Below are 25,166 nucleotides of genomic sequence, written 5' to 3'. Positions count from 1 at the left end.
GACAGGCTGCATTCAGACTTCTTAAGTCATTAAACAACAAATCATCCCCCAGTAAAGTTACAGCATTTCCGTATCTTGCTACTGCTAATCACAGAGAACTCCAACTAAAATCAGAAATATTCACAACTACAGTGAAACCTCACAATTGCAAAGTGCTTATTTGAAAGACCCATTTCCTGCCTTTGTAATAATTTCTCTGTATTTAGTATACACACTTTTAAGTTTAAGTAGTTACTTCTTTTGATTTGTCTCATTTTGAAGTACCAGATTTCAATGAGAAAAAACTTAAGTATGGTTAAATGCATACTTGCAACTAGCAACCACCAAAAGACAGCAATGCCAGGTTTCATTAATCCAAGCAACAATATGACCCCAAAGCACGTATTTAAAACCAGAAAAATTTAACAAAAAAACCCCAAAACAACAACAAAAAACACCCACAAAACAAAACAAACATGTATCGCTACTCCTTTAGGATAATACTGTGAGCTAAGAAAATTATTTTTGAAGTGTAACTCATACATTTCCTTCAAAGGCTTTACTGTTTCTAGTATAAACTAACCAGTAGGTATTTAAAAAAGTTAAAATTGTTTTTTTCCCCCACACCAATAATAATTATGAGCAACACCATGCAAGTACCAGAGTTATGCAAATTTAAAACCTTTCCGTTTTGTCTATATCTTCAGCTACAGGCATCTATAAATCTTATTGTCAGATTACAAAAACTCTGTAAACTGAGACTGGAGTTCATGTTTGCCATGACTGGACTCCTCCTTTCCAAAAAGTGCCACCTCTTTCCTCCAGGGACATGATGGAAGATGCATAAACCAAAGACAAAGTGTTCCAACTGCCATGCTTAAACTAACATTTAAGCCTCTGTTTTCCTCTCTGGTTTTACATGCCAATTTGCAGAGCAAGCTACTGAGAGAGCTGCCTGTCACATGCATCAGTATCATCAATATAGGGAGCAATGCAGTGATAGCAAGGTACGCTCTGGCTGCAGGAAAAGACAGGGTACTTCAAAGGGGGTGTAGAAATGGGGCAGGAAGGGAAGAAATTATTCCACAACTCCCTGATGGATATACAAACTATGCCAATGACAATCTGACCAGATGGTTAAGATACTTTTTTGAGTTTGGTTTGGGTTTTTTTGCCTCCACAAAGGTACACAGGGAGAAGAACATTTCACCTAAGGAAAGAGACTTGAACATTTTTAAGGAAAGAGGATTATGTAAAAATATTAACGGGATCCCAACACCAAACAGACAAGCAATTCTTCAAGGCTCAGGTAACTGTGTTTTGTGAAAACATCATCACAAGTTCAGTTCATACCATAAATGCTAATAAATTTCTAACCCCTGAAGACTTTTAATTCTTCAAACAGAACCCTGCCAGTGCTCTGGTCGAAGTATACTTCCAGTTCATAAGCACATACTAAACAGTACACTTACAGGCACCAGACACGACCGTACTGTAATGCAAAAGAACCATGACCTCCGAATATGTCATGTTACCAAGGGTGTAGGCATTGCAAGTCAATAAAAGTGAAACAATTAACACATGTTCTCTTTATCTTAAAAGGTTAGATACCAATGCATTTCAAAGCTTCAGCACTACATTAAACTTAAAAGTCTGTTTTTAGTGAAGTAACAGGACAAAACATAATTTTGCTTGATTTAGAAACAACAAAATCTCTCACTACTATTTTTTTTTAAGGGGAGTGGGAAATACAGAAGAGGAAACTTTCTAATCCAAACATTATTGTTACAAGGCACATTATCTCTTCAGCTCTATAGAATGAATGGGCAGATATAGCCAATGCTTATGAAACACGCTGTTTCACGTATGGCAGGCAGCTACTACAGTAAGGACTCTGGCAAATATACACTTGAAGATGCATATTGTAACAGCATGAGTCTTCTCTAGCAAGCAGATGCTTAGATAAGAGAGAGGAAGTTTGAAGTGCCCTCCTCCCTATAACTGAAAAGGCAGACATATTAGACTGAGGGCTATGTTAAGCTGTTGTGGGAAAAGGTGCTTTAAAAGAGGTACAGAAGGAACGCTACCTACAGCAGGGCATAAACTAGAGCAGTTATAAAACACTCTTCGAAGTAATAGGGCTTTCTTTTACTACAGTTACAAATTTTGGGGTCAAAGTATAAAACAAGCATAGTATCTGTCACGTGTAACACACCTGTAAAAGAAAAAGAGAGTTGGGTAACTTAGCATCTTCACCTAATAGACTGCCATTGAGCCCAAGTTTTAACCAAGTGCATCTAAGAGTTTAAAATCCTTATAGAAAAAAAAGAGCAGTATTGTTTATTGTGCTCCAAAGCCACTACAAAAAATAGGGACTTGGTGCAGAATGAGAAGAAAAAATCCAAACCACCTGCTACTGCTTTGTAGCATCAGTCATTATGCCAAGCAGTGGCAACACATGAAGCTGCTATTTGCCAAAGCATCTGGGTTGAAAGCAATACGGTGTTGTTCGCTGGCACTGCTGTACAAGCTAGCACAAAACTGTTTAAAAAATGTCAGTCTCAGACAGGCTCTCCAAGACTTCTACAGGAATTTGCAGAAATGCTACAATTCTTAGCAACTTCAGAAAGCTCTATCGCGTACAAACAGAAGGAACTGTAGAAGACTTCCTCTCTTTTTCTCTTCATCTACCCCACAAAACGGTAAAGGCAGACTTCCCACAATCCCTAGAAACAAAAAGGAGTGGACAGAAATGGAAAAATTGACTTTGCCATTATTTGCAAGAAGGAAGCACGGTAGACTCTTGAGACTGCCAAGGCACTGAACCCCTATAGCCAATGATCCAGTGTTTCAAAATGTCAGCAACAATGAAACTTTACGCTACAAAATGGAAATCATGTGGAAAGGTAGAGCTACACAGAGACTAAAGATGAATGAACAGTATTAAAAGGATTCACGTCAGAGATGGTCTTCTTCACGTGCCAAAAATTATTTCGTTGTGGGTTCCACAACTGTAGAGAAGATAGAGGATAACACAACCCGATCTGTCATCCTACGTATTTCCAAAGGCTGTGGAGGGTTTTCTTTGAAATGTTTGCAGTATCAAATAGAAAAAGCAAGCCAAACCATCTTCTTGTGTGTGTGAAGCAAGTTTGTAGTAGCAATGAAGTCCCAAGTCAGCTCCATTTCAGCCTCTATAGATTTTCAAGGGAAGCAAAGTCCTCAGTAGTGAACCACTGAGCACATTTGTATTTGGCCACAGCACTGTTTTCTACAGACATGGGAACTGTCATAAGGTTGGCCCGGAGTTTAACTGCAGAGACTGGTTTGGTTGCACATGCTCTGTTTTTCTTATAACTTTTCTAAATGGTCTGTCTCTGCTGTATTCATGGGTATGACATCACAGTGGACATCTCCTGAATTCTCAAGTAGGCCTGAAAAACTTGGGAGACACCTCACAGGAAACAGTCTTCTGACCACAAAGAAAATCAGAGGTCTGCACCTGGGCACACCACAGACTAATTAGCAGGAGCCAACTATCCCTTCTCAAAAGGCACAGGATTCAAGACACCTACCTGTCTACTAGATTCCGAGACTGAAAAAAAATATCTGTGGAGAGAATCTTGAAAACGTGCTGGTACTCCCATCTTGCCTAGGGTTTAAAGCTCCAGTAAATAGGAGACTGAGCTAGACTGTGATCATGATCCAAAAACAGGCAGTGTATCTTTCTGTCATGGGGAGAACCCTTCCACTCAAGAATGTAACTGGATAGGTTCCTACAGCCTTGTTTAGTCTATGTTGAAGCATTTCTCTTCACATTTTCTCTTCAAAGTTTCTAATATCCTATTTGGAAAGAACTCTGCTGTGGGAAGCTACAATTCTTTTATTTACAGAAATTCAGGATCAAAAAATTTCAGTGCACCAGATTAGTGATGACAGAGGAAAAACGCTCAACAATCTAACCTTGACATGTTGAAGAAATAAATTGAGTATGTCTAGGCTAATGTGTGCCAAGTAAGAATGTAAACTTTGTATTAAATACCACTATGAGGAAATATCAAAAACCAAAACTAAAAAAAACAAACAAAAAACCAAAAAACAACAAAAAAAAACCCACAAAACAAACCCAAAAAACAAAGACCAACTACAATTCCCCAAATAACAAAAAAAAAAAAAAAAAAAAAAAAAAAAATGGTTACACTTCCACTGTTCCCTTTGCACTTTTATCTCTCACTGGACATCCTCCTGTCTTTATCAAGTGCAATACAGCTATCATCATTTCTAAAGAAACCATGCAAACATGTATCTGCATACCGCACAGAATTTTTATAAGTTCTCAACACTGACCAAAATTCCTACTGAGATAACATGGAGCTTTATCATTTGGTTATCACAGACACATAGCTGTGCAAACAAAGCTTTTGAAGAGCTCTCATATGCATAAATTTGTATTCTTATTTATGTCCCAATCTGTTTCTACTTGCCTTTGGTGTAACTGAATATGCTGCCAAGAGTTAATCTATTTACTACTACCAAATACTTTTAATAGCTATCTATGTATATAATCTATAAAGTTTGCAGAGCTACTTTAAAAACTAAACTCAATTCCAAAACTGGGTAAAGACAGATGCCTTCCCACCTTCTCTCATTTTGTGTCCTAGCTTGAGCTTCCCTAGCAAAATTTGGCTAGTTTTTGACAACTCTTATAAAAGTAATGGTGCTGCTTCATACTCTGCTCTACTCTGTTCAAACAAATAAGGAAAAGCTTTACGAGAAACACCAGAAAACTTTCCATCCTTCTTGAGTTTATGTGTATCCAATATGGCTATTATCTGAGTTCAGCTCATCCATTGGCAACAATTCATCCAAATGTGTTAGTGTGTGTGTGTGTGTGCACACCTACTAATTTTTTCTAAATTCTGAAGGAATGACCACAGAGACTCAAAGAATAAGGTTAAGAATCAAGGAAATACAACTTGTAGAGATAAACAGTCAGTGAACTCATGCATACAACCTCCTTCTGTAATCAAATAGATTACATACTACAGTCATTCTGTCTACTCAGATGAGGAACTAGACAGACAAGATTTAATTACTGAAGACCAGAAGCATGTTAGGCATATAGATTCATACTTAGAAGTTAATGTGCTTGTCCTCTCCCCTGTAACTGTATGAAGAACCCCAGAATAAGCTGGAGAAAAGAGACTCCCTGTCTTTTCAAAAATGAGCCTATTGATGCTTCTCCATGAGGCACCTTACACAAACACTTCTAATAACGAAAGCATTTCTTATTTTCAAAAACTAATCAACTCTTGTAGATAGTTCTTATCTTTGTATTCAAAGGAAAGACAGAAAGGAAAAGACAGACCTCTGTCAGAGGTTCCATTAATTCAAAAGGTGCAATACCTGTCTAATTACCTGGTCTTTTAAGAAATTCAGCCGATTTATTAGATAAAGAATCGAGAAGCTAATCTTGAAAGGAGACCAAACCACATTAAGTAGCCTGCTACATAGACTTGGTTATAAAGTACCAATTCACTTTTCTGTAAATTGATCAAAAGGCTTATCTGAGAGGGAGATTAACCATCTTCCTAACGGTTTACTGTAGCTTCTTGGAAAGATGAAGCTACTGCTAATCTGTTATTGAGGATAATGTAAATTTTTGATGGCAAAAAGATACTGCTAATAAACTCAGATCTTTGGGAAAAAAAGTGTGATACAAAGTAAAAAAAATAAAATACTGTATTAAAATATTCTTAAACTATAACTAAGCTGTAAATAATGAGCAAGTGTGTTTGTGCAAAGCCAGAAATCCATTCTCTTCTCTACCAGCCCCTTCCCCTCATTACCCCCAAAAAATGGTGAAGTAGATTTTTCACTCATATCATACATGCTATAGATTGGAGTTACAGGACACAAATTATTCCTCAGCTGTCTTAATATACACTGAGCATTTACATGAATCTGAGTTGAATACCTGTAGCCAGAGAAAAAGACTTCAAGTAAAAAGACGTCACTATAGATCTGGCAGTGTTTTTAACCCAAATCACTGCTCTAGACAAAGTTAGCTCCCAAATTCTATTTAAGGAAACTGCCTTCTATTGAAAAAGTGGAGTATTCAGCTAGCTATGTTTTGGTGGCACTTTTTCTGAACAGAGAGTGTCAGAATTTTTGCATTTGGATGGCAGCCTATAGAATCTGGATTTCTCCCAAGAAAAAAAATGAAGTTTCGCTTCTTGTCTTCCCCTGGAGCTCTACATGCCTCCAGACATAGAAGAAAACACTAAACAAAAAACACAACAAACTACTTTTTGCCTTTCTCAAGGCTCAAACAGTTGTTGCCTGAGGCCTTTTGCTACCAATATCTTTGTAGGAATACAAAGCTGAACAGAGCATTCTAAACTGAAGTTGCAGAATCCTCACTTGAAAATTGACCAATTGATTTGGGTGTGAAACAGCCTCTTTTTCTGAGGGAAATCTCTTTTATTCAGAAGAGAAGTCATGAAGACCCATAAAGTTCACAAACTCAGCCTAAGCCAGAGGACAAGAACAACTTACAGACACAATTTGTCAGAAGATGGAAGAAAAGAGAACTTTTGAAGAAATTCCATAGGAAGCAACACAAAATTCTCTTGGGCTTTGTAAGTGAGACAGCAGCAAAGGAATATTCCTGCAGCTCCAGGTCAGGAAAAAAAAAAAAGGTTTATATATATATATAAATATATATAAATACTATGTATACATTAAAAAGGTAAAACAACAGTGGTTTTCTTTGTTTTGACCGGGAAGAAAAAAAGCAATCTTCTTCCGAGACAACAGTAAGCCCAAAGGGAAAGGAAAAAGGATTCTATCAGTCTTCCTTTAAGGACTAAGAGACAACAGCGGACTTAATAGTTCAGTAACCATGAAACTAACAGCTGTGTACATCTATACTAACAGATTCAGCTGGGCCAAGGACAGTTCCTAAACACAGAACTATGATCCACTGTGTTCGTAAAATGTTAGAGCATTCATAGCATCCGTTCCAACTAGCACTCTTCCCCAGTAACTCCTGGGAATGTGTGGCAGTCAGCATGTTCCAGGAATCCTTCCCAATAGGCAGCTTTCAGGCAGCCACCCAGTTTTACAGGCTAGGACAGTTAACTAGCACAGATGTGTGCTGTTCCATGTGATCGGCTTCAGTGGCTGGGAACATTCCATTTACTAAGAGAAGCGGACCTTTTTGTCTGTAAAATTTTATTCTTCAATCTCTTTCAACTACATCTGTTCTTGCAGTTCTCTTTTGGCATACTTTACAAATAGTGCCTTCTACCTATTTTATTAAAATCTCCTTCCAAATAGTGAAAATGGCAAAATGGAAAAGGTTCAATAATGAACGCTTTTTTTTACAAAATACTGGGGTGCTAAGAAAGAGGAAGGAAGACACGTCAAAAGCTATCATCTAAAAACTGTACTGCTTGCTTGAAGATTTTGGCCTGGTGAATCTGTTTCTTTGCAAGGTGCTTGGTTTAAAAGAAACTGGTGCTCTAAGCAGACAACTGCACAGTGAGATTCAAAGGGCAGGAACAATTAGTTGATATCGAGGATCACCAAGTGCAAAATATACACATACAAAGATCTTCACAAACCAGTATAAACTGAAGTACACAAGACAACACTGCCCTACATTTTTTCAGTTATTTATTTACCACAACGATCTTAATGCTAGAATCAAAGTTTTCCTTCAATATCTCAACATGCCAATTTTGAAAAACTAAATATTGGAGAAAACTCCAGAGAAGTGAACATTTAGCTTAAAAGAAACACTAGCTTTTGTACACCAACTTCTGAGACTAAGTACTACAGAAAGACACTTCAGTTTTTTGCTATGCATACATCATTTTACTCAGGTAAGTGTCTAAGAATTACTCAATACTATAAAAGGATTACCTAATGCTACAGCAGAAAGTTAAAAATGTGTAACAAAGCATCATTTTAACATAAAAATACAGAACACTGCTTAAAGTGAAGTTGTAAATCTAAGTATGATGGACATCCATTGCTTTTCACAGATGTTTTGATAAACTTTAGTAAGTGAAATATTTCAAAGGGCAAATTCACCCTTTCATTCCAAGCTAGCACAAAGCCTCTGTATTACTAGAAGGTACAAAACTTGGTAACCTTGTTTTGTTTTCTTGCATTTTTTGTATATTTTAATAAGCTGATCTAATACATGTAAGCCAATATTTCATACCTACATGAAGATATCACTTACCAGTTTTATATTCAATCCAACTCACAGCGAAGGATCTCATCTACTTCTGAGAGACATTACTAGCACGTCAGAACTCACATTAATATGGCAGGTGAAATCATGTATACTTTTATTAACATATAAAAACTTGCAGTCTCAGTGCAAGCCATTTAGGCATATTCAGTGACCTTGCAAGAGCATGAAGATGGATGAAAATACTATTACAGATAAACTATCATTTAAAAAAGAATCCATCAAAAATTTGTTGTATTTCATTCTTGACTTCTGTAATCACTGCTGACTGTACAGGGATCTTCATGTATTGCCAGAAACGGTTATTTTTTCCTCTGGAATGGTGAGACAGCCCTGAGGAATTATGAACTATAATCACAGCATTACATTGCTGATTCTCTATTCAAATGCCTTACTGCCTATATAACCAGGTGAAACATTGCTTGTGTCCACAAACCAGGTAAGAATGAAATCAACTTCACCCACCTTTGCAAACATGATCCTTCTACTTCATTTCCTGGCAGAGCACATCTATCAATCCTTCTACAGTGTATTTCAGAGGTACTGCAAACAAGTGGCAAGTTCACTCCAAGATACTGACCTCAAATAGGCAAGATGCACAAATATGAAAATTCTCTGTGATGTTAGTGAAGACACTGCGAGGCAAGGTAAGAGTGTTGTGTGGTGTACCAAACTTTAGGTTGGATTCTCTGTTCACACATAAAGTGGATTCAATAAGAAAATGAAATTCAAGTCTGGAGTATGCAAAAAGGAAAGCAGTTAGAAGAACCAGAACTAACCAGTACAAGCAGAACTTAATACTATGCTTGTATCATTTTTTTTAAGAGACCTTCAATAACCAATTTGTTAGGAAAACACAGGCACCAAAAGATTTCCATGGGGGAGGAAGAAATCAAGAACAAATCTCTCTTTTATGTCTGGAACAAAACTGCTTCCACCTGTTCTACCTTTATAGCAAATATGTTCATTAGCACTCTCCATCAGTAATATACCAAAATCTAGATTTTCAAAGTTATTTAGGTACTCAGCAAAACATCAACAGGAGTTAGATGTAGGTATGAGTGAAGTGCTGGGCCTCAGAAACAAGGCTTCAGAATATCACTATGATCAATATATGTTGCGCTGCGTATTATCCACTATTGCCAAGATAACTAGAAGGTCAGAACTACGAATTTGATGTCTCGCCAGTCATAACAACAAATTATTGTTTCTTGCTCTCTATTCTGATCATTGTCCGTAACAGCTTATCAACAAATATCTATTTTTGAGAATAGTGTCAAGATGAAAATCTGAGAACTGAAACATTCTCAGTTTTATGACATTTTCCAAGCTTAATTATGTTCCTTAGTACAGAAGGTTTTAACTAGATTATGTCTGAACTGCATCTGGTGACACAGAACGGCTGACAAGTATGTCCTTAAGTTGTCTTATAAAAATATCCAAGCTAATAAGCATGGATAGTTGATTTCATATTAAGACATAGAAACTATCGTAAAACCTGGCAAGAGGAACACTTACTCCCCTACATATAACTAGGCAAAAAAACTCCGTCATCAGGTCTTAGCGTATCATATGTTGCTTTGACAAGCTGGTAATATACTGACTTGGCATACCAGCTAGGCATTGAGCTAACAGCACGTGTGGTCACCACTGTCTGGAATAGTATTTAATATAAATATATTAAAAGCCATGTATCAAGGGATTAATTGAACTGAACAGGAAACAGCAGGCTGACTAGAAACAGTTTTTAAGAAATAAGTTTTTAAGAAGTCATAATGTCCAGTGTCACCAAGATTAATGAACAATGTTTGCATAGTTCTTATACCCCACCTACCTGTTAAAAGTATTATCAACAGAATTCTTACCAAGAACTACCAAGTACTCAGGACCAACTGGTAGAAGAGCCATCCTACAGCTTCTCTCACTGTATCTTAAAACCTAACCACAAAAGAATATAACTTCAGGGATGGAGGGAAAGGCCATTTACATCTGACTGCATGACTATAAAATAGGATGCCTCCTACAAATGTTTATTCCCCTGCTTATGGATTCTACACAGCATATGCTAAGGAACTAAAGCAGTGCCACATTTAAGTTAAGCCACTACTAAGCTTGTTTAGTGCTAGGGCTGGTCAAAACTGATGAATTTAGGGTATTCTGCCTCCACAGATAGCAAATCCAAATAAAGCTATTGCAATTAAAGATTTGCACCCTAGGATGTACTTTAGGAATGCAAGACTTCAGATGTGATTCTTAGAAAGCTGTAAAGGAAGGGCAAGCTCTTGAAAGACTGTTGCCTGCTGCTGAGTTCAAGGCAGGAAGCTTCCTCTAGACACAAACCGATGACCTTCCCCTAAGAAGCACAGGATAAGATTCACTTCAGAACCCATCCTCACTCCCAACTTCACTCAAAAACCTCCCAACGCAGGCAGACAGTATTGCTCTAAACACAGTTTGCTACTAAAAACACACAAAACAGGTCCGAAAAAGCTGTCTGCTATACAATATGATGCATAAGACAGGAATGCTCACACCAGCAAACACCTGAGCAAGTCAACATGATATAGCACAATGCCAGGACTGTATCAGCAGCTCTAAATGCAGTCTAGCCATCCTATTACTGCCTTACCCAAGAGAACCTTTACTTTTCATTCATAGACCGAACACACTGACACCACAGGGGCTTTTTCATTACAGCTGCTCACTTGATGACTTTAAGGGCTGTAAGAAAGACTCTGTATTTGTAATGTTATGTTTAGTGTAGATCTCGGGCATTCTCAGTAGACTGACCAATAATTCTGGAAATGTATGATTTTTTTATAATAGGTGAGATTGTAATGCTTAATCTGAATTTGAATTTTTTTTGTTCAAAACCGATTTTTTCTTGAGTCTAAGTGACTCCTTGCTCTTAGAAATACGTAACATAAATTTCAGCCTCGCAATATAGCTGCTGGAGCTCTACTATTCATTAAAAAGAAAGGCCCTCATCATTTAATATTCTGTTGAACAGTACCTCAAAAAAGTTTTTAAGAGGACCACATAAATCTCTTCTTTCAAGCATTATGTAGCAACGTAAGACTTTTGAAAGTATAAAGCTCCTCTGAAACTCTTATCTTGATGGTCCGCTGAGCTGACATCTCAGTTCCACTAACACAGGAGAGGGAGACTCAGCTGCAGCGGCTGGAGCTCTGTGTCCCCTTGCTTTCCCTGTTCTGAAGAAACAAGCTGCTGTTGACTATTGCCACCCAACACCCTGTGAGCCCTCTTATGAGCAGCCTAAGAAAGAATATTTCAATTACTTCTGCAGCAAAACACAAATGATACTTCCAGATATGAAAAAAAAAACCCAAACCTCAACAACTATTAACTGGGCTTTCTACAGGAATTCACACCTAATTCTCTTAAGTGAAAGTCAATTAAATAAAAACAGGGGTCTCAAGCTTTTGTGGTTTAGATGCTCCAGTCTGTTCCTGAATAAGAGAAGTCACATTCTCCACCAGGCTGTAGTTCCATCCCAAAACCCTGGAACAGGATTTTTGTCATTTGTTTCTTCTTAGATGAGGACTGAGGCTGAAAGCTTAAATCTTCAGTACCACAGGTACTAAGCAACTCTGGAGGAGGGGAAAAAATCCCTTTTCTTTTAAATAGGCAACTTCTTCTAAACATGTGATGCATGAATCTAACTTTAGCTGTCCAGGTTTTCGCATTTCTGATCTCAAATACAGAAAGTAGAGCATTAATCTAGTCTCTTGACTTCAAGGTTATCATTCATTGAGGTCAATGACTCCATCTCTGAAAAGCAGAACTTCCACTTTCAACATGATAACTGTTGCCCTTCAGTAAGCAACTGTGTTCAACTCATTCCTTACTGCTTTCTCACAACTGCTGACAATAAAAAGGTAGAAAGCACGAACAACTACTGCAATGGGAGTCATCTATGTAAAAATAGTGATTAACCCTAGAAGCATTTATTCATGCAAAGCGCTCGTTAGCTTCCTATATTTATAACATCCACTACGTATGAGCAACCTTGTCTCTTACATTATTTCCTTGGTGTCTTCTGTTTATGTTATATCTGTTCATCTGTCCAGCCAAGCCCTGAATATCCAACAAAACCTGCCTGTAATGATACAGGCAAATATGTGAACAAGTTACTGATGGACAGAATCAGTCTACTTGGAATGAAAGTCACCAACCAGAAATAAAAGCAAAACCAGCCCATACTGTCCTTCAGTATGAAATTAGCACATAGGCCAAACATTTGCTCCTTTACAACCTACTTCTGGCTTTATGCCAACAACATACATCTCAAAAGACACTCCAGGTATGCAATTACTTAAGTGGAACCATAGACAGTACAGTCATCATTTCCACAAGAAGATACAGGTAAGTGATCAAAAGTGATGCCCCAGTAAGTTTCTGGAATTCCCTGGTAAAACTTAAAGTAGCTCTCAAAAAACTAGTTCAAAGGCCTATCAGCAGATCAGGTATAATGTAACACAGATGAACTTCAAAATGCAGAGCAGCAATACTGGTCACAGTTTTTTCTGACTACGGAATAACAGTTTTTTTGCTTTGAGTTGTGGGGTTTTTCTTACTACTGAAACATATAAAACCATTCTTCAAAAGAGCTACAGGCTCAATGAAATCAGTAGCTGAAGTATGAAGAATATGAGATATGAGAGACATGGCCCGATTCTAAATTTTCTTTCTTCTCTTATGTAAAACTAACACCTGAACACTCACAAGACTATAAACTCAACCCAACCCAATAACTTCCCAGAAGTCTTTATTTTTTGTTATATTTTACTGAGCAATGCAGCTGGGGTGGGGTGGGGAAGGCAAGTATCCATGCAAGTATTTACTATTTCATTGTTCTTGCACTATTCTTAGTGAGTAGTATTGGAATGGCTTTTTTCTTTTCCAAACATGAACAATATTATTTAAAAGTTAAGAACAGTATGATCACTTCCAATGTTTTAATCAAACTTGAATACACCATTTTCAGATTTTGTATCACTTGCTTGGTTCTCAGCATCTGTGGTGCATTCAGTGTATTTTCATGATGAAGAGAAGAACTCGGTATTACTATTATTTTGACCTGTTTTCTACATTCAAGTATACCTATGAAAATGTTAATGCATTAAAAAAAAAACTAACATACAACTGAAGATGAAATAACCACCCTACACTTCTTTTTAATAATTTTTACATGATCAAACCTCTTGATCAGTTTATACAAGAATAAGAACTAGACAAAATTGCTATAACATTTACGTATGTATGTGTCTAACACATAATTAATAAGTTACCCTGTTTCCATGCTGCCCTTAGTTATGTAGAAATGTCCCAAACAACTGTCTTGTGGGAGATCTAAATCAGGAGGAGGTATCTGTTATGTTTTAATATAAAGTGCACCATTATCAAAAAGCAGTTCAGAACATGCAGACTCTTTTTTCCTTCCCTTCTGCTTTCAAGAACAATATTTCCAACAATAACTGTTACTAGTTAATCTCCTCTGAGAGGATCAGCATGTGGTGTTAAGGAGCGGATCCTTCTGGAACTTGTACTTTTAGTTTAGTTGATGTATACTAGTCTTTTATACTCTCAACTGAGATATGAGTCCTTTCCTTACAAAGGTTAAGAAGAGCCAAGAAGCTTTAAGCTCTTCAAAAGCTTAAAGATCAGACAACCAATTATTTTTAGTTACTTATTCTTAGGCTGCAGCTAACTAGAAAAACCAAACCCAAAATCAGAGAAGTTCTTTCTTATAAAACCAACCCATTTTTATAAGGTAGCCTCCACAAAGAGGAGAAAAACAAGTACCAACCAACCACACAGCAATACTACGTTTAACAGAGGCAGGCCAGATGTAGCAATCACTTTGAAAACATAAACTTTTAAACACAAGATGAATCCTTGTCTGTAAATACACAGCACAACCCTAAATTTGATGCTACTACACTATAAAAAGTAAATATTTGCTAGTATGATTATCAGCATAATAGCTACAACCGTAATGGTGGTAACAGCATTGGCACTTACGGTTCCTTCTTCTCACAAAATGTCCTGGAGAAACTGACTTCCAAAGTACAAAGAAGTAAAAAAAAAAAAAAAATTCCCACTCTGAAAATACTTTTTAATCACAAATCACATTCTAAGGCATTAACTTTGTTATCACATGTATTTGTAATGCACAAGCATGTCAGATATATAAATTTAGTTTCTCTTACAATGAGCTGAACCCCCAGCTTTGCTTTTTGCAGTTTCACAGAAAAGCAGTACAGGTCCTATAAAATCTACAAGTTAACAAGACTGACAAAAAGCAACTATTGAAAGTCTTTCAGTTATTCAACCAGTACCTGAAAGTGCCCTTCTCTATATATATCCTACATATCATAGGTGCTAAGAACAGGGCAAAAAGACAAGTCAAATACGCTGCAAATTTGTTTTCCTGGTTTGTCAAATTAGAAAGTAAGAGTCAGTATCACCATTTCTTTGTATTTTCACTTGCTGGGGGGGGGAGGGAGACAGTATACATTAATACATTTCTGTGTTTTCACCTCAAGTGGTGATCTAAAATTCAAGTATTCCAAGATAGAAAGAGTGAAAAAATCCTCTTCCTCAAGAGGATTGTTTCCCCGTTACGCTCTGGTTAATTTTAGGGGTTTAGAGTAGGTCAATTTCCAGTGAAATGAAGTGATGCCCATTATAACAAATAATTTATTTACCCTATGGAAGCTTTCATCCTTTAGCCAAAGGTTAGACGTTACCAGGCATCTCTGATCAGTCACCCTCTGAAGCCAAGCCTTGTTGAAAATGCAGAAGAACCATCCTCAATAACCACAAAACCTTTAAATTTCTGGCCTGAGCTCTCATCAGCTACTTTGAACTTGAGAAAGATACCAGCAGAGGCATCATATGACTCTTGCTGTTACTGTATTACAAAATAATCACAGTACATTTTTCATTTTAAGGCATGCAAATCATATTTATTCTCAGAATCTCAGCATACTTATATTGGTTCTCCTAAAAACCAGGAAACTGCAAATAAACCTTACTTGTCTGACTTCCAACTATATGACACATCAGAAGCCTGGAAGTCTTTGTCAAGGTACCACTGGTTTTCACTCTGTGTTTATCATAGGACTTCTAAATAAAGAACAGGGGCCTTAGAAGACAGAATTACTACTTGAAACACAAAATCTTGTATACATTTTTATTCTTTAAGCATGTAATTCTACCTCACCATCGTCAGAATTCCTAACCAATACTAAAAGTACTTAAGTTTTAAATCAGATTAATGTATTACAATATGAAACTTAATTCTCTCAAAAAGTGTAAGATACATAAGGTACTATTTCATAATATTATCTCTCCTTTCAGTTGTGGGATGAATACTTTTAAAGCTTTCAAACCATCTTCTCAAATATTTAAGTCGGGTGATGTTTTAATGTGCACTGCAACAAGCAAACAACCTACAATGTTATCAAATGCAATGACTGCCTACTAGACAGAACTCCACAAATTTGACAGGACATCAAAAGATTCCATGTTGAGACTTTAAATGCTGTTCCTCTAGATTCATATATTTCAAACAAATGAAATATCCCTTTGGAATATTTTTTTCTTTCTCCTCTTCTTTGCCTCACCTAATTTTATAATTCTTTAGACTGGGTTTTACTTGAGCTATCAACTTACAAACACTGAACTGAAATGAACGAATGTTTAGTTTTCACAGAATGAAATATCCACTTACAGCATCTTGGTCTTAATCCAACATGCTCCATGTAAATATACCCTCTAAAGCTGTTTATGCGTGAACAGCTGATGCAACTGAAAACTGTCAATCAGGAGATGATCTGCATGCATACCTAAATCCATCTAGCTTTTTTTCCAGCCCCAAGGATTCATGGGTTTTAAAGCTGAACAAGCAAACAAAAGATCTGTCTTGTGTACTTCACTGTTACAGGCCTCAGAATGTAAGTCACGGAACTGTTCACTACTTAAATAAGGGCATTTAGGTATAATGAACTACACCACTACACGTATCCTCCTGTACAACCTAAATGTTAATCATGAATTTTTACATCAAAATATTAACCATATTTCCAGCAAAACAGTATCACTAAAAATAAGCTATTTAATCTGCAAATACACTTGGCACTTACAGTATTTTGGTTAGGAAAAAAATGGAAGAACTTCCTAAAACATCCATTTTAAGAGCGGCTAGTGAGTTTCAAAGATGTTCAATGATCCTATCCTTAGTTCTTCAGAAATCTTACAATAACTGGACATAAACACGTGGTAAGGCATAGCTATTAATCTGTTACACTCTTTTACAGTTGGATCCGTAACATTTCTTTAAAAGAAAGTTAATGAATGACTGAAATAGTGTGTCACTAAACAGGTGACATACATCTGTTGGCAAGTGGGGAACATTAAAAGAGGGTAATAACAAACAAGACAAGACTAAAACCAGTACATTTAGTTAGTATCTTTAAAAGCAAACACTTTTTTTACATAAACCTTTGGAAACAGAATTTCCATTCAAGGAAACCTTTTTCTTCCTGGACAGTCGCAGAAGAGTTTCAAAGGGCAGAGAAAGATTTCAAAATTTTGCAGGTTCTTACATATTCTACTAAGGTTGGAATGACATAATTTTGGGGGTACAGAGAACAGAGTCGAAACAAAAAGTAGATCAAGAACATAAAAAATATTCCCTTCTAAAAGCACTTGAAAATAAGATCACCTGTATGCATCGTCTTCTTTCAAGTCTCATATCATCCTGCGGGGGTGCGGGGGACAGGGGGAGTCCAGTAGCAAATACTGCAAAAGAAAGAAAAAAAAAGTAGTAAATGTAAATATGAACTAAAAAGATACCTAAACAGACATAAACCTCCATTCTACTAGATCCACACAGCGCTTCGTTCAACCCTAGCTGTCCGGTACAACCAGAGGTAAACCAAGGAAGCTGTAACAGAAAACAAAGTTTTCCAGCTGTAAAAGTAGAGACAAACATTACAAAGACTATCTTTCACTGACATCTGTTACAGAAAAAATAATTATCTAAGTGTTGAAATTTAAGTTAATCCCTGAAATTTCAACTGGTCGTTGAACAGTTCTGAAAAGGTCATCCAAAAAAAGCTCTTCTCAAACCTACAACAGTGAAATTCTTGACAGTTACCCGTCTTTGCAAAGTCCTTAAATATGTGGATTTTTACAGAAACTCAGGCCGGTATTTATAAAAAACAACTGAACTTCTGCAGGATTTTACCAAATCAAGCCATACCAAATCTCCAACAGAAGTTAAGAAGTGGGATCATGCCCCCCTCAAAAAAATAAACAAAAAAACCCACCCCACAACTCTCAACAGCTAACCAACTCCTGGTCAAAGTACTTTTCAAGTATTTGCTTTTCACTTGTTCTCCAACAAAATATCATCGGTACACTACAACCCATGAAAATATCAAAACCACTTTCAAATTACTGAGAATTTTAGAGAACTGCTGCAAATTACCTAACAGCTCAAATTGTAAAGTCTAGATTATTACTATTTAAACAGCTCCTTATTTATGTAATTCCAAGAAAGTGTCCAGCCTAAAATGCACTTAGATACAGCAATTTGAGCCGAAAATGCTGCAGTTCATTTCTTCATCAACAATGACTGTTCAAGCACTGCATATACCCTAAGCCCGGCTAGCTTCTCTGCCACCACGCTGGCTTCTTCTTTCTGCCACTGAAATGTGACATGCACGCACAGACACAGACATGAAAGGGAGTGGTGTAAAGTAAATTTTGAGACCTGTAGCAGCATATGTTGCAGTGGTTCTATTGTTATTTTATGAGCAGGTGATTTCTTGCTGTCATGCCTCCAAAAGATGGAAGGGGCAAACAGAAACCGGCCACCCCACATCATGAATCAACAGCCTACGTTCTTTTATTGCTGAAGTTCCACTGAGATCTAGAATGTCACTGCCACATCCACAGTAGCCATCAGCTTAGCAAGGCCAACGAGTACCTAAGGCTACAAAAGATCTTTCAAACTAGACACTCCCATGCCTAAATCACTTCAGTATGGATAAAATATTCAGTCTGGTACATATGCTAAATCTATACAACACACAGACACTGTATCTTGCACTGAGCTTAGTCCCACTAAACTAAGCAGAGGCAGTCACTTGAATTCAAGAACAAGAAAAAAAGGAAGGAAGAGCAAACTCTTCTCTTCTTTACACTAAAGTCCCTGGACTTAAACAAATGATAAATATCCTGGAGCACCAGATATGTCCAGCCTACATGGGTGTCTTACAGCTACAGAGCTACAGTCACATTTCTGAAAGCTCTCTGTGGCCAAGAAAGCTTTATTTATTTATTTTTCTTAACTGCAGTACCTATGGACACCAAGACCATAGAAAGCCTTTTCCAGTAGTAGCTGCAAGGACTGAAGGCATCACTTTTATCTTTACCACCTTGTAGCTCAAGTACAGCAAGGATCACCTCTCATTTGCATCAGAGTACAAGGCCAGTTTCAATACTAAGCCAGCTTAGTTGAAACTATCAACAGTTTGAGCAAACCTAGCTGGTTTTCAGCCAAAATAGATTGTAGAGCATTCATACATTGTCTTCCCAGTTCTACAATGGGATTGGTAAGCTCCAAAAGCAGCACGTTAGCACATCTCCCATGCTTCACAACAACATAATGTTATCAAACCCACTGCAACGTTAGCAACATACTACACTCTTGTGGGCAACAGACTGACAACCTATTCCAAACTGTAAGAAGAGAAAATCAGTTGGTAAGACCATACTAACCAATAAACAGACTGCCAAGCGATAGCTACAGAATTGGAAATCACGTAACTGATTTTGGCAAAGTAGTAAAGCTACTTTATATGAGAAGCTATGCTTTTTGCTGACTAGAAATTAATCTACAATATTTTAACACCACTTATAACACTAACCCTGAAAAAGTATTTATCTTGCAAAAAATTCAAAGGTGTAATAAAGGAGAGACTGGAAAGGTAACACACACAGATCTGAATTAGTTTAGAACTTAGAAGATGACATTTGAGCTACCAACAATAAGGAAGAGTTGCTGATGTGACTATAAAGTCATTAACACTTTATTAACAAAGAATCAATGCATCTGCCCACTTCATAGCTAACTAGCAAAACATATTGATCACAAAACAACATGTTTCTTAAGTCTCCTTACAGTTCTCCAACAATTACCGCATTCTGAAGAACTGGACAACTAGTGTGGAATTAAGACCTGGAGCAAAAAGGCAGGTGTCTACTGCAGCACTGTATTGAAGGGATCCGCAAAGTAAAAAGTAACTCTAAAACATGAATAGCCAACAAAGACAATGAGTGACTCTGATGGTAACACAGTAACAGATACACAACATAAAAGGGTAACATTGTAAACTTCTTTTTTTCTCTTTAAGTTGAAAGAACCAAATCACATAGAATAGCTGTGAGGGCAACACACTGAACTTGCTAACTGAGCATCTTCTGTTGTGCCTCTGCATTGCCAAGTTCTTAAAACCAAAAGGCCCTTTACACAGCCTGTACAACGGCTTCCTGGTTTAGATAATAAATTGCTAAAAGGAGGCAAGAACAAATCCCACCCCTCACACAGTCTGTAAGATCATTACTAAAACAATCCCCTTAGTAATAGCATGTACTGGGCTTCAAGAACCCAGTTTGATCTGCTTACTGGTATAGAACAGAAGTAAACTGGAAATAAAGGAGTAGATGAAGGAAGAGACAACAAAAAAAGATGTTGAGAAGTAAACGATTGAAAGTGGTATAGCAAACAAAAGAATAAAAGCTGATGTCTTTCATTTAAAGAAAAAGAGCCATTCTTAGAAATTAACTGTGTATGAAGCTACCATGCTAAAACTTCACCTCATGCTTTTACTTCCTATTTTAATTACCATTGCTTTCTACTCTTCATCTCTTCTACCCACACAATGCTCCTCTGATCTCCTCAAAATACAGATAATGGGATTACCTATCAAAAGCAACTCCACATTCATGAATAATTACAAGTGTAGAGTTCAGCTTTACTACAAAATGTTCAGTTAGATAAGACAAAGATGCTGAGCTCATTTTATCCCATGTTACACTCCACCATATTATAAAGATGGTGACTGTGAAAAACAAAGCTTTCACATGCCTCGTGACTTTTCCTTAAAACATAAGCCTAGTTTGCCTGTTAGCCTCTTCGAGGACTGTTGTTTTATTCCACCATATTCCTTAAGAGCATCCACTCCTTCCTTCAATTCACTCAATATCAAAGTTATGTCAACAGGTTCACTGTAAATCAAAGTTGGTTTCAGAGCAATCATACTTCTAAACACCTGAAAGTTTAAGGGCAAAAAACATTACTAACATCTCTCTGAGTAAGTTTCATCATCCACCCCCATTTCTCATTTTTGTGTTTGCCTGGATATCAATCAGATCGTGAGGTTTTTTGCAAATGGGAGCAACTTTATTACATATGAACACAGTAGAAAGCCAGTTCAGCTGAATCTAGATGCTGCTGAGCAGTAAGACTATTTTTTTAAAACTATCATTTCACAAACTTAAGAATGTAAGTCATATGTTTCATATTTAGTGTGTACAGCAGATATTAATTTAAAGCATCTAGAGCTAAAAGATTCTATCCAATTCTATCCTATGCAAGTTTGCTAAGTGTTGAAGGCAACCATCACAAACACCTTGAAAGAATTTTCACTACAGTTTTGCTTTAATTTTGAGCATATATGAAGAATTCATTCTGAAAACTCTTATTTCGTCATGGAAAATCACCAACAGCACACCCATGAGCTTGAATTAAAAGAAACGTCTGCTGGGGAGGGTTTTCCTTTTTACATTTTACTAATTATAAGACTTGGTACATAAGATTTATTTTCCTTATTATCACTGTACCGTCAGATTCAATATTGCACCTTCTGCAAACTAATCACAACAAAGTTCTTCAAGTTTTTCCTCTGTGAAAAGGTTATTTTGTAATTTCTAAAGTCATACTCACGAAGTACCAGAGAAATCTCTGCCTATCTCATGACTATACACACTGTTGTCAGAGATGAACATAATTCAGGTCACTGACCTTCGGTAAATGCAGGCAGGCCTGTTGCTAGCAACATAAAATATGAATACTTAGAAGCAAAAATATTTTTTTATTTACCAGGAAAAATATCTTGAGGTATACACCATTAAATTGAGATTATTAACATACTGGAGTATAATGGATCTAGACACCTATAAATCTATACAATAGCAATTTCTTAAGCTGTTATTATTCTGCATCTCAACAGCCTATTCTTGAAACTATGCAGAATCAGTGATGTTGCTTGATGTAAGATATACAGGGCAAAATATTCACTAAATACACCAGATTTGGTATATTATTTAAAATACTGCATAATAAAATGTGAAGTAAAAACACTACTACTGGAATTTAAAATAAATCATTCAATCAATCTCATAAGGTGCTACCATTTGTCAACTTTCAGGACTACTTGCTTGACGCAAATGAGGAATTCTAAAATCATTGTTTCTACAGCACCTAGCACATGCAGTGTGTTTTGTTACTAGGGAAAATCCCATGTGTTTAGATGTAAAAATTAAAATACATCTTAAAAACAAACACATGTATTTACTGCTTCTGTCTGCTTCTGTTCTACTTAGTACCAACAGATGTGATGTTATATATAAGAAATAATTCACAAGAATGAAAAGAAAAAAAAAAAAGTCCAGCCTACTTCATATATCCAATATACAAAGCAGAACACAATACAACATCTCAGGTTCACCCACAAAACCACATATTTAAAATTAAAATCAGGTATGTTTCAGCATGAAAACCTAATATATCCCTCTACTTTTATGGTCACCTGCATGTTTTTATACCTGATACACAATATACTGAGTACTAAGCAAAACACAAGTAATTTGCAATCGGCATCACATTTAGCATGTTCCCAAAGAAGTCACAGATGCACGTCTCCACATTTAAGTGCTTTGGTATTGTGACAAACCTATTAGCTGAATGTTTTCACTGATAGGTTTTAAAATTCATAATTCAGGAAGAAAAAATAATACACCCCTCTTCAGTTTAGTTCCTGTATTCAACAGAACCATGAGCACAGTCACCTTCATATGTCAGTCTACTCCTGCTTAAAAAAGGGAATGTTAACATTTTGGGAAGAGGCCATTTTTGCACATGACTGGTTTCCAAGTCAGGGTGAAAAGACAACAATCAAAACTGATACACTAGACTTCACTGATAAGTGAAGACTTCATCGATCTTAAGAGCCTGTATTATACTTTGTATTCCTAATGATTTTAAATGCACACTGCTAAACTAGAGGACTATGCTAGTTTCTAAATCAATATTTGTGAGATGCTTATGAAACAACTACATCTGAACTGAAACACATTGTACCATCATTTTTCTGTATGTAAAATTATTTTCAGTGTTCCAAAAAGCACTAGTTCCTCTAAAAAGAATTTACTGTGAATGACTAGTTTCGCTCTTACGCTAAATTTACAACACGTGATGGAAGAACCCATCCTTTAAGTGTGAAAGCATGTACAAGCAGCTTTACTGAAATCACAAAGTTTCTCACCCAGATTCAAACCTGGCAAAGACAAAACTACAGTTGCAGTAGAGCAAGAATTTCTTTTCAGCAGCAGTACTGCTTAAGCAGCCTGTATCCTTTCCACTGCCACTTGCTTGGCCGAGACAAAGCCACTATTACAGGGCCACTCAGCAAATTGTGTTGGGGAACTGACCCAGGTGGACGAATAGGGAGCAGGACAGAAGACCAAAAAAAAAGAAAAACCAAAACCCCAAATCAAACCAAACCAAAAGAACACCAAAAACCTCCCCACTATTTTTTATCCTGCATCAGTCTTCTAACCTGGTCCACCACAGATGCATAGCAGCCTGGCAGCCGGAACAAACAGCTGCAACAAAAAGAGGCTTCTTAGGCCAGTATTGGTGTCAAAACACTAAACAAAGTGCACCTAATTTTACCATAGAAGGACCTACATGGTGTCACACCAGCAATTCAGTAAGACTTCACAGTACAATCTGAATCTCTGAAATACCTGATTTATAACATACAATTTTTCAAACCTATCCTCTTTATGAAAAGAAATGCTTGACTTCTAAAATGTACTGCTTTCCTTGTAAATGAAGGAGCTGAATAGTGTAAAACTTATACTTGACCCATACAGCCAGACACCCTGGGATTTGTTTTTTAAACATTTTCTTGTTCATGTGAACCTCACAATAAAGCCTATGGGTTTAGGAAGAATTAAATGACACAACTGCTGGAGGGAGAGAGATAAATGCCCCACAAAATAATATAAAAGCTAAAATACTTGAGATTTTTTAGATAACGCATGTGCTTCTTTTCCTACTCATTGACTAAAAATATTAATTTTAGAAGCACAAACTTAAAATATTTTTCAGTATACTGACCATATAAGGAACCACAAATTAGAGGGGGGGAGTGGTTATTTTTTCCAGCCACTTAATAGTGTCAGCCAAAACAGATGTGTTACCTTTCAACAGTTTTGGAACAGCAGACTCAGGCCACTGTATTTACATTTCTCTCCCTCAACCAAAAAGAGGCAAACAGATACTATAGCAGGAGTTGCCCATCCCCTACACTATGAGCTAAAACATTCAGAACTGTTGGATGGCACTGAACTCTTATAAGCAAATACTTGTTACTGTACTGTTTAATGCCTCACTGAGTAAAACCACAATTACCGGAGTCCCATTTACATGATTTTTAAAGTAATTCTACCTCAAATGAAAAGGAAGAATATTTATGAAAAGGTATTTTTTAGTTATTTCTATGTCATGTTACGAAACAGATGTATGTAACGATTTTTTTTCACATTAACACAGGAGGTATCCTACATATGACTTCCTTAAAAGGTGGCATCTGATAAGCAACAGTATTTTTTTCTCAGAAATAGAGCTGATTTACTTAATGTTAAACATGAACTACACAGTAGCATATAAGTCATATTTCAAAGTAGAACATCCATGAGGGCTATAAACTAGTTTATCCAGAGTAATGTGCTCTCACAGCTGTCAAATGTTTTTCAGAGCTGAGATTCTTCTATAGATGTCCTCAAAAAGATTGATCATTTCATTTACAAAAAATATTTCTGTTCCTTGTGGTTGGGAAAAGAACTTTAAAAATGCAAAGCAAAACATATGCACTATATATTCGCATTCATCAGTTTAGAACTTTAGACCTAAAAATTCTCAAGAGAGTATAACCTTCCTGCTTCTCCCTGTTTTTTTTCAGCCATAACGCAAGCAAGCAAAGAATCAAAGAAACACCTAAAATTTCCATAGAACATCCAAATATCACTCAATTTACAGACCTTTACTACAATCTTGGTATTACTACAGCTCACTATTCTTCCAATCCAGTGGTCACTAACTACTACTTCCATTCTTTGTTATACCCTTTTACAAAACAGACTCTACTTCTCAGAGACCTGGCAAGAGAGGGTACTCCGATTCAGATGCAGCTACTTCAACTTTTTAATACTAGTCTGGATTCTGGACAGCGCTCATAGTGCTCTCCAGACAAGAAATGCGTAGTGAAGTGCTTTTACTTCTGAAAAACTGCAAGAGCTCAGACACACATCATGCACACACACATTCTCACTACATATATATGGGAGGTAAGGGCAGCTGTTCTTCCCTGCAAATACAAACTATTTCAACTGCAATGCCTTTATACTGATGAAAATATAAGATTTTATTTTTTAACAGGTGAAGACAACAGTTTCTGTCGAAGAGTTTGCTAAAAACAACTATTAAAAAAAAACGGGGGTGGGGGGGTGGGGGGGGATTCCAACAAATGGAAGAAAA

The 25,166-nt window shown here is 36.7% G+C and overlaps 1 protein-coding gene across 1 annotated transcript in view; it reads right to left on the bottom strand.

Annotated features, from left to right (window-relative positions):
• Positions 1–25,166, bottom strand: part of DYRK1A (dual specificity tyrosine phosphorylation regulated kinase 1A) — an 87,692-nt gene that overhangs the window by 40,274 nt on the left and 22,252 nt on the right. The window contains 1 exon segment of the mRNA XM_040585075.1: positions 16,998–17,074. Within this exon segment, the coding sequence (XP_040441009.1) occupies positions 16,998–17,007 (10 nt within the window). The 5' untranslated portion in view covers positions 17,008–17,074.

Source organism: Falco naumanni, chromosome 2, assembly GCF_017639655.2.
Source record: "Falco naumanni isolate bFalNau1 chromosome 2, bFalNau1.pat, whole genome shotgun sequence".
Classification (NCBI taxonomy): Eukaryota; Metazoa; Chordata; class Aves; order Falconiformes; family Falconidae; genus Falco; species Falco naumanni.
The sequence above is the reverse complement of the archived record's forward strand: the minus strand, read 5'-3'. Positions and strand labels throughout refer to the sequence as shown.